At 33.5% G+C, this 11,728-nt stretch overlaps 1 protein-coding gene across 1 annotated transcript; it reads left to right on the top strand.

The window, feature by feature from the left end:
• Positions 1–7,768: 7,768 nt before the first annotated feature.
• On the top strand, positions 7,769–10,146 carry LOC150110221 (uncharacterized). The gene is made up of 3 exons (XM_090393512.1): positions 7,769–7,780; positions 8,618–8,701; positions 9,631–10,146. Exons 1-3 carry the CDS (start codon positions 7,769–7,771, stop codon positions 10,144–10,146), a joined length of 612 nt encoding a protein of 203 aa, XP_090249638.1.
• Positions 10,147–11,728: the final 1,582 nt, after the last annotated feature.

Here is an 11,728-nt window from a genome sequence, read left to right as displayed (position 1 = left end):
CCACAATATTAAGAATCACTGCAATGAGACTCAAGCAAAGTAGTGTGGCAAATCACTGACTACCTTTATTACAAAAATCATTAGAGCCGAAATTCGACTTACTGTAATTCAAATTCTAAGTTGAATATGATCCCCATAGTTTTCTTCGACAGTGGTATTCAACAGGCACAGCCTATCGGTAATAAATTCAATTAATAATAAACAAATCAAAACAATTTGAACATCTCCAAAAAGTGGCATCTTTCGCTCTCTTCCTTCCCTGCAGAAATTTCACAAGTTGCATTCAACCAATTTTGAAGAGATCTGGAATATCGCTTCTTACTTTCCTTTAAGTCATCTCATCTGGGAAAAGCAACCCAACTGAACTAAAATAAAGAGGAAGATTGCAGGGAACCTATCTTCACAGACATTAAAACAGGTTGCATATTGTCTAACACGCTTTTACCATCTTTGTCAGTACCCCCTGTCGAAATTCTAAGCAACCTCTTGTTTCCTCAATGCGTCTCTTTCTCTCTCTCTCTCTCTCTCTCCACATCTGGCCGGTGCAGAGGATGGGACAAAGAGGGACACTGGTGGACTTTGTATTTGTAGTACATAGCATTATGGGACGATGAGTTGCGTACAGAATGCAAAACTCTATTTTGTTCAAAGTGAAATCTAATGGCACTAGCATTTTCCTATGAGGTTATCTCACTTGATTTGGCCCTGACTCATCCAGTGGACTGGTGGACACTTAACTTCCTTTGATGGACTTGGCAGCAGATACCAGGAAAGTGCTTTGTCATGCGCACCTCTATAGTGTTGGGAAAACAGCCCTGTGTTTTTGGTGGAAAAACTTGAATTATAAGTGAAACGCATAGAACACAGAATTGCCTTTCTTTGTTATTTTAATAAATGTAGATCATTAACATTGTTCGTGTATTATTGTTTTACATACAGAAAAAAATAATAAATTGTTATCATGTCAGATATTAATTTGATTTTTTACTTAAATATGAAGTCTGGTTTTTCCTCTTCATAATCCTCTCAAGTACTGATCAGATGTCAAAGAGTTTATTGAAATTTGATTAAATTCGATTTTCATGCTAGTTTCATAAGGCATGGAGATCAACCTTGAGCTCAAACCGGTTTATGTATGAGCAGATGTAGGAGGGAAAATATTCACGAGCGAGTTTACAGGAGGGAAAAAAAAGTCAGAAATTTCCTCAAGAGAAACGTTTCTGTTTCTTCGTCTAATAATAATAATAATAATAATAATAACTTTATTTAACTTGCATCAACATTTCCAAATGAAGTTTTGTCAGAGATTGCAGTTCAGTCTCATTTTCAAGTTATTGGCTTGATCAAAGCACTTAATCACGGAAATGTCGAAATCGCAAATCGTGTCTTATATCCAACGAGGTGATATAAGACACGATTTGTGAAGATACTTAAGTAGCATCTAAAAATCTATTTAAGAAGAAAAAAAACCCATAAATCAATGTTGTTCAATGCCAGATGGCCTTAAAAATTCTATTACAGAAATAAAACTTATTTCGATTGTATTAATCACAAAATCAAGTGTTTAGCAGAGAAGTAAAATAAGCACAGAAAATCTTTTTTTAACTTCATTCACAAGGTTTGATTATTTCTTCTGGTAATGTTTTTACAGACATCCTCGAAGCTTGTGTTAAGAAGAATGATATCGGTTATGATTTAGTGATTTTCATTCAGCATCCAGTAAATCTGATTAACCATCAAACTAACTATATATATTTAGCACTAATTTCACGCTTGTCATGCTATTTTCATGATGCCAGCTTTCTTGAAGTCCCAAGGTTTCTCTTATCGAATAGCAGTTTTGATTGATATTTATAAATGAAGCAATTTGCAAAATTGAGTTTAGTTATCTGATATGCTGGCATCGTTATTCAACACTTTTCTTTTTTTTTTCTAGCCAGCTTGTTTGCTTGTTTAGTAAGACAAAAACCCGAATTTCCAGAAAGGAAAATCCCGTCACTTTTGTATAAATCCAGCTAATTCTCGAAAATATGAGCTTTTTATGATTGCGATTATTCGGAACATGTTAATTTTATAGTCTGCACAGACGCGTATGAACTTCTGAAGATGTTCTTCGCATAATTCTTTATAGACTGACCTTGTTAATGTATGACGGAACTATCTCTATATATTTCGCTTGCTATTATTCGGAGTTTACTTTCTAGACAGTTCCTGAGTGTTCCAAGATCCAATTCATATCAGTATCCAAGTGAAGTCCGTAAAATATCATATTCTCTTAACGTGAACGAGAGTTGTAGTTTTAATAGAGGTAGTTTCATGTGTACAGAAGTCGGATAGCTTTAATAGGTTGGATTAGGAAGTTTTTTTTTTGTTGTTGTTGTTTATGTTCATCTATGGCATTTTCAGTTAGCTAGCTGGCGAACAGATCATTGGCGAGTTGAATGTCCTTGTGAGCTAAGTTTTGGATTTATTATGAATCGACAACACAACCAGAGCTGTTTATTAACACAGAATTTGGTTAATGTCACAGAGGTGGAAAGAAAGAAAGAGAGCTGCTCCAGGCTCCGCAGGTTACGGACAACTCGCTGTTGAGTGGGATTTTAAATGTGTGTTATGTTTTCTGTTTTTCAGGTACATTTAAAACAATGAGGGAGATCCCCCTATTGGAATATACGGTATGATGATGATGATTATAATAATAATAATAACAACAATCAATTATGTAAAAATCAATCGCCACACCACAAATTATTTAAAATGTTTATAGAAGTCCTGACATTGTGGACTCGTTTACTTTAGTTAGTATGGGAAAAAAAAAATTTTCTTTTACGTTCATAATATTTATGCAATCTGAAAAATCGCGTATGGCGTATAAGCATATGAAATCGAAACAAATTAATGTACGAAATGGGTTGAAACTTTTATTTAACATTCCTTAAGCTGGACACTTTTGAAATAAACAACGTAAGTTGTAACAATCCAGATTGCTTTAAATTTCTTGGTGATTACAAATTTAAACTGATTGTGATTTTGACTATATCGTCCATCTTAAGTACAATTGACTACTACACAATGCAACACGTCAACAATACAGATTGCGTGACCGACTCTGATTTATTACCCACACTCTGCTGGTCATTTCACTGTGGTATCGAGTGAAAACGCTGTGTGTGTGTGTGTGTGTGTGTGTGTGTGTGTGTGTGTGTGTGTGTGTGTGTGTGTGTGTGTGTGTGTGTGTGTGTGTGTGTGTGTGTGTGTGTGTGTGTGTGTGTGTGTGTGTGTGTGTGTGTGTGTGTGTGTGTGTGTGTGTGTGTGTGTGTGTGTGTGTGTATTTATATATATTGAAGTAATGTCCTAAAGTCCTAAAAAGGACCGGGAGATGGACTGAGTCCTTGACTTTTTATCCCTTCATTTCATCTGAATGAAGAAAATCTGTGTGGATGGGGTGTTATTGAGCTAAAAGCTGAAGTCGTGGAATTCCTAAAAAAGATTATCTTATTCCTCAATTCATACTCAACACCTCTGAAGTAATGCAGAAATCATACATATCTTATATACAAATAGCTAAAAGGTGCTAAAATTTATTAATAAAATTCTATAAAGGAGAGAAAGCTATTGAAAGCTTTTTATCTGGATTCTATTTTACGTTAAAGACACCAAAAATTATATACTCGGTTGTTTTTAATCCTTAATTAAATCTGAGCTGCTTGTATACAGAGGTTAATGACTTCACATCACTTGCCTTAGTATGAATCCCATAATGCAAAGCACCCTGTTTTGGGCGTGTAAAATGCAATGCATAATGGGAAGAGCCACCACTCAGACCGGTTTCGACATTTATCGAGGTCTCATCAGTGGGAGCCAGACCCGGGAGAGATACCAAGGTTGAAGTAATGCAGAAGTCATATACATATATCTCACACACAAGTAGAAAAAAGGCGCTCGACCATATTAATAAAAATCTCGGGATGAGAGAAAGATGTAGAAAGTTTTTTTACCTTGGTTCTATTATTTGTTAAAGATACAAAGATAAAAGTCGAAACTGGTCTGGGTAGTGGCCCTTCCCATTAGGCATTGCATTATACACGCCTGAAACGGGGTGCTTTGCATTATGGGCTACATACTAAGGCAAGTGGTGTGAAGTCATTAGCCTCTGTATACAAGTAGCTCAGACGTGAATGTATGTATTTCAACGAAAAACATTGTTTTGCTTACTTGGGAAAAGGATTAAAAACAAGTATAAAATTTCTTGGTATCTTTAACGTATAACAGAACCAAAACAAAGAACAAAAAACTTTCGACATATATATATATATATATATATATATATATATATATATATATATATATATATATAATGTTATATATAATGTTATATATATATATATATATATAATATGAAAGAAAAAAATGCTGCCACATCCGTATGAGATCAGCTGAATTCACTTTCAGTTGAAAAGCTGTAAAGATACCGTGCGCATTACAAAGGATTCGAGCCTAGGTGTTGCTAACCAAAGAACATCCTCGAAACCGACTTAACCATGAGCTTTTATTAATATCAAAAAGAAGCCCACAATAAAAAAGAATGTGAACCATCAAGACAGATGCAATAATACAGGATATATCGGCAATTTCACTTTGATCAGACCTTTCAGATCATTCATTTTGACCTCCCAAACACCTGCCTACTTCCAACACAGCAATCAAATCAATAATATATATATAACCAGTGTCATCCTCAGATAAGCTAATTAAAGCTTCGAGGATGCAGTTGAGACATTACATCCCAGTAGTAGTATTTATCTATCATTCTGTAATGAATACCTGTAGTAAACAGAAAATGTGATAGTAATACTTCAGTTATATATTTAAATTTAAAATTATATACTTAATTTATATATTTAAATTTAAAAAATATTATTATGTAAACTGCAACATACGTAATACTGTTTAACTTGTGTTATTAAGTGTAAAGTATTACTATGATTATTATTAATGGTAATAATACACGCTTTTTACTCCTGTCAATGAGAAATTCTGCAAATGATAATGATATTAGGAGTAATTATAATTTTTACTGAACCATTTGCAAGAAAAAGTTGCACTGTTGCCTAAATTTTAGTATATTCATGTAATTATTTGAGAGATAATAAACTATTATTATTATTAAATTAAAAAAATATATATTATTCGTCCGCGTGGTTAGCCTAGTAGCTTTACGCTTCGCAAACCATGGGAGGAGTGTCGTAGGTTCGATTCCCGTCGACGACGTGAGGAGCTTAAGGATCTTCCTCAACCATAGCCAAGTTAGCCGGTGTTGGACGTGGACAGCAGGGTTTTTTCCACAAGTTCATCTGGGGTTTTTCATCCGGCAAGCAGGCAAATCGGCCCCGTGAACACACACAGAATACAGTCATGTAGTACAGCAAGGAAGGCAACGGGAAACCCCTTGCTCATATGCTACCATATAATACTACCCCCACCAGCCGTATGTCTGAGGGAATAAGAATAGAATAGAATATTATTCTTCAACCAGGAGACGTCAGTCTAATTAGAGAAGCAACAGCATAAAGTCACAAATTTTTGAAATTCGTATTTTATACCTTTAAGTTAAATAATATCTTTAAGTCTTCCAGTTTGGATTTACATTTCTGATGGGAAAACTGGAAGAATAGAAGAAAACAAAAAGATCAACTCTCACACCACACTCCAAAGACGGATTAATTCAGTGCATAAAAAAGAAAACGGGGGGGGATTATAATAATTAACTTTTTCAAATTTCCTTAGAAGGAACTTTGAAGAAATCTTTCTAAGTGAAGCCTCTTTGAACTAAACATACGCTTCGTTGAACAAGTCATTTTGCCAATAATTGCCAAACTTAGATTCCCTATCAACAAAAACATCAAAAATAATTCTATTCTTTAACTCTTTTTTAAATTATGCATTTAGTTATATCCAATAAATATTACTTTCTTACGAAATCCCACGTATGTGCATTTATTATTATCAAATTTTAAATTACTCTTCCCTAAATCCAATGTTCAGTCTCTCGCTCTACTGTCATGCGCACTAGCGATTACTCAACTCGTCTTTAGATCATCGGCATAGAGGAAAAATTTACTCTTAATATTTGAATCTCACAATGAGCTCTGGGATACGTAATTCTTTACCACCCGGTTCTTAGGAAACCTTCTTCCGCACACCTATTATCTACTTATGTGTCATATCTTTGTCATATTTTGTTTTGTTTGTTTCACTGTATATGTATATATGTATATATATGTATATATATATTTTTTGTTTTGTTTGTTTCACTGTATATATATATATATATATTTATATATTTAACTGTATATATATATATATATATATATATATATATATATATATATATATATATATATATATATATATATATATATATATATATATTCTTTTCTTTCCATAGTTTTTCCCCAACCCCTACTTTTGTTTCGGTTCAGATTAAATTAAACGAAACATTAAAAAAAGTTTAACACGTGGTGACGATGGGCAAAAATTCTATTTCATTTTAATGTTCTCCTGAAATTCATCCTTATCCTTATAAGGACTGGCTTAAAGGGGCGAAGCAAGAATGCTTTTCATCTTCCCCGTTATCTGTAGAGGACAGTGTATGGATAAGGTGTTATTGAGCAATTAAAGCTCTGATCATGGCAGGAGGGTAACAGCAATAGCCGAGCCTCAGTTAGAACTTCATTGGCTACAGCATTGCCATCCATTACCCTCCAAGGGTATTGGATTGGATTGAATGAATCAATCACCGCATCTCACGGTCAATTGATTCCTTTTTTAATCCCCATCTCCTGAAATTCAATTTCGATAGTGCATCTTATATTGAAATGTTTTTATAATTACCGAATGGTGCTCTTAATATTTAGGAAAAACAAAATTATAATATCAAACTAAATTAATAATTTGCAACTTTTACATTTTATATTAAATTTGCAAATATATTTTATAATAATTTTAAGACAGTTACAAATATATAATTTCTATAGCCGCGTGCAATGAAAAAGAGATGCTATATTAGCAGTTCGCTCAAGTGAATACAGAATGCAAGTTCCAATATATTGATCCATTTTTGTTTCTTACAAAAGCAATACAACAAATATTTTCTATCATAATGATATTATTTAAATAAATACATTTATTTCCTTATAATACATCCAGACCATGCTAACACTGCTCGTATCTATATTAATATCTATAAAACGTCTTTCAGGAAATGTGGAGCAGACGTTATTGCTTCCCTGTTATACTTCTCCATAATTTTTCAACTCTACCCACCATCGACAGATATAGAGAGATTTCTTATCTTCAGAATAGTCACTAATTAAATTAATTACTTTGGAAATGGGTTAAGGTCATATTGGCGCTGTGGGTTTACTCAGTAATCGCCTAGCCTCGCCCAGTAACGCCTCCGAAATGTATGTGAAATATGTTCATCTATACATACGAAAAACAACACCACTAACAACACCTCACTGAGGTCAAATACATGCCGTAAAATGACAGGCGTGGAGAGCGAGTAAAGATCTCGAGCAGTTTACCTTCGCATACCGATCGGTCACCTTACCGGTTGCAAGCTAACAATACGCTATCCCATTCGGTGCATGTCGAAGGACAAGGTTACCATAGTTGTCCAGCAGGATCCTACTCGGAGTATATAAGGACTCTCCAGGCTTTCATTTCTACCTTCAGCTTCTTGTAAGCAGCTCAAACCACCACAATGATCGCCAAGGTAAGTTGAAGTTGAGTTCTGTTACCAACAGAATTTGTTGAACTTTTTTCGTACCTCTTTAATACGATAGTCTCCCGTTATATATAGAGTTCGGTTTTAGTTTGAAGATTTATTCTTGTAAAATTAAATTTAAAATTTTGGCTTTCCAAGTAAAATTATTAATTTTATGCGATAATCACTATGGACAATGCTCCAGTTAGTAGAGTGAAAAAAATATATGCAAAAATAACTGTCGGAATAATAATGAGATATTTAATTTAATTTTTAAATAAATTATTAGAACGAAGGATATTATAGATCCGTCCATATTTTATAGCCAAACATAGAAAGAAACTTAAAAACGAGTTTTGAAAGAATTTATAATAATTAATTCATGTAATTGTTTTTTGAATACTTTTAAATAAACAAATCCAATAATGGAAATTTAATTAAAAGTATATTAAAGATTACATTAAAAGTTTTATTAAATATTAAAATAAATGCAAAAAATGAAATTTTGTATTAAAGTTGAAATGAAGCTAGTAATATATAATAATAATAAAATATGCATTTGATAATTATTCATATCCCTAGTTAATCCTTTCTTATCGTGAAAAATTAAATAAAAACTAACTTCTAAAAATACACATAAATATTCTCTTTATTTCGAATAACTAATTATAAAAATCCTGTAGGAATTTATTAAAATTATTTATTTTTTTTAAACTTAAGCAAAATTTTAACAATAACATTGATAGCACAGATTTTTTTAAGAATTTTGCTAAATGTTTCATGCATTATCTTAATCATACGAAAGTGATTACTATCAATAGAAATTAATTATTATTATTCTTGCAGATTGTCATCTTCTGCTTCTCTCTGGCCATTGCCAATGGCGTTGCCCACCTAGGTGGCTCAAGTGTCAGCTCTCGCCAACAAGACGTAAGTATCTCATCAATAAATATACACATCATTCTTTATTCACTTTTAGACTGAAATACAACCGGCATTTTTTAACCACAGATGGGACTTAAAAAAAAAAAGTAATAAAAACAATCGAATGCTAAACCAGTATTTTAAAGGCGATTACAGTGTGTTATTGAATTTATTTATAATATATTAAATAGACTTTTTCCTCAAAGGAATTAAAATATAGCTAATGCTATATGGGGGGGTAAGATCGAAGACTTAACAATAATATCGATATTTTAAGACGCATTTAAAAAGGCCCAAATAAACAGCAGTTATCACTAGATGTTTTTTATTAATTTAATTTTTTAATTCATAAAACCACTCATTAATTTTTAATAACCTGCTTAAAATTTATTTCCTGTAGGTTTTTTTTAAATCATTTTTATAGTAACACTCGATCGCTGTGTCTTCAAAACTGAAAAGACGACCCTAATTTAGAAAGACTGAGCATCCACCTAAATTTATTCTATTAACGGGCAGGTTTCTTCCTAGGAAATACAGATTTTTTTATGTAATAATAATAATAATAATAATAATAATAATAATAATAATAATAATAATAATAATAATGTCTTTAGATATCGATTCTTGTTGGAATAATGTAATTTTCTGATTACATGATTACACGGTGGCGAAAATGCTGGAATGGAGAGAATTTTAGAAAAGGGGAGAAAATATAAGGAAAAAGAAAAGGTTATGCACTGAGAAATAATGTACGAAAATAAAGTAGATATTTCAAACGCACTTTTTTTATTTCACTAAAAAATCTCTTTTGGATGGGGGAGCTTTCATAATGGAGGCATTAGTTTCGGAACAGGCCTTACAATATTCATAATTATGCTTTAAAATTTTTTATTTTAAATAGATGAGTGATTAATCATACTGATTTTCCTATACAGGACTTCGGCAACTATGCCTTCAACTATCAAATTGCTGATGGTGTGGGAGCCACAAACGGCCGATACGAATCCGGAAATGGCCACGTCCAGAAGGGAGGCTACACCTTGACTGACATCGATGGTCGTGCCCGTCATGTTGAATACGTTGCTGATGGTGCTGGTTTCCGTGCTGCTATCAAGACCAACGAACCAGGCACAGCTCACAGTGCACCCGCAGCCGCCTACATCGCTTCTCCCTATGCCGGACCCTCTGCTCCAATTGCAGTTGGTGGTCCCGTTGTTGCAAAGGCCGCAGTCGTTGCTCCCGTAGCAGTCGCTGCACCTGCTGCTGTAGCTTATGGAGCTGGATTAGGTTATGGAGCTGGATTAGGTTATGGAGCAGGATTAGGTCACGGAGCAGGATGGGGCTATGGAGCAGGATTAGGTTACGGAGCAGGATGGGGCTATGGAGCAGGATTAGGTCACGGAGCAGGATGGGGCTATGGAGCTGGTTATGGAGCCTACGGAAAATATTAACCATTTCAACTCTTCACCTTCGTAATTTAAAGGTAAAGAGCCATTTTATATAATTAGATTGATATTTATAAGAAACATAATCATTTAAACTGTCTAATATCTTTTGTCGCAATTAATGTCAATCTTCAAAGAAAACTAATTTTTTTTGTTATTTTTCAGACGTGATGTTTTTACAGAGTAGGACTGTATATGCCCCTTTCCCTTTTGCACACCGTCGATCCCTCCACGAGATCCACTGAATCTGTTTATACACCCTCCCGAAGCTATTGCTGTATCAAAGGCCACTGCTATATTGTTATAAATATTCGCGTGTTTATGTTGTCAAGGAAACTGTGGGACGCGTGCTAAAGTATTGTTGATGAAGCTCAATAAAATGTACAACTGAGAAAAAAAAAGTCTTTCTGTTTCTGTTATTCATTACTGATTTAATATTGTACTGAGATACAAAACACTTTTAAGTTAAGGGGATAAAAATCCCTTCTTGTTTTTCAGCCAGTAAGCGAAACTAAGATCGAAAAACAAGAAGGGATTTTTATCCCCTTAACTTATAACAACCTCGCCAGAAAAAAATAGCCTTTTGGCTTTTCATCTTAGTTATACAAAACACTTCTTATTTGAATGGGAAAAAAACAAGAAGAAAAACATACATGTTTATAATCGATCAGTTAAAATACATTATCCTTATAGACGATTATATTTAAGATAAAGCAACTCATATTTGGAAAAAAAAAACTGAAAATGAGAAAATAAAACTTGAAAAGTGTATGAAGTAGGCCTCATAGTTTGGATTACAACAATATTCTACAACAGCTCATACTGTCGTCAGAAAATCCATTTGAAGCAACGCCACCGTCGCTTCAAAACACCCGTTGTTCTCATTGTTCAATACTCCACTCTCAACAATGAATAGTTGTTGACATTATGAGAATTTGTTTACAGGTAATTCTGTCGTGAATAGCAAGAATCTTTGTCTCCCTAAAGCGAAGTGAAGCTTCAAGCAATCCTTTAGGAACCCAAATCTTCGAATGCCATTGGTAGAAAGAAATTGTCTCTACAATGTTTACTGATCATCTTAGATGTGTGGTCGCTTCTTAGCTATTGTATTGCCTTTGGTTTTCCATCAGTTCATAATACTGGCTGTTGTTTGGAAGGTTTAAACAATACGCCAAACGAGCACAAACTGCCAGTATAGCATCATCAAATACCCAAACCTATTTGAAATATAATAATTAAACATCAAATCGTTTTCTTCCATCGTGCTACTGATTTTTTCTTTTCTTTTTTTCTCGAAATTACCCATATGACAACCCATGTCTAATATAGTTGGAAATTTATTCATAATGTTATTTATATTCCTTCTTTGGATGTCTGAATCATTTTCTCTACTTTCGGATGCTGTTTCTGTCGTTCTCTCATCTCTTTCGATAAACATCTCTGTATATCTTGAAATATCTATTAAAAATACCCCCACTCCCTAAGTATCACTTATAAAAATTATTCACACATTGGAGGATACGTCAAGCTTATCAATTATTTTCAAAAAATTATGTGCTCTAACGTATCCTCGTTTAGGATTGCCAGA

The sequence above is a fragment of the Typopeltis vanoorti genome, chromosome 1 (genome assembly GCF_054136105.1).
Source record: "Typopeltis vanoorti isolate ZY-2024b chromosome 1, IOZ_Tvanoo_1.0, whole genome shotgun sequence".
NCBI lineage: Eukaryota > Metazoa > Arthropoda > Arachnida > Uropygi > Thelyphonidae > Typopeltis > Typopeltis vanoorti.
This window is presented reverse-complemented; position numbering and strand designations above follow the sequence as displayed.

Coding starts and splice junctions, on each gene's coding strand:
- LOC150110221 (XM_090393512.1), top strand. Junction 8,702..9,630: donor TCAGCTCTCGCCAACAAGAC/GTAAGTATCTCA, acceptor TTTCCTATACAG/GACTTCGGCAACTATGCCTT.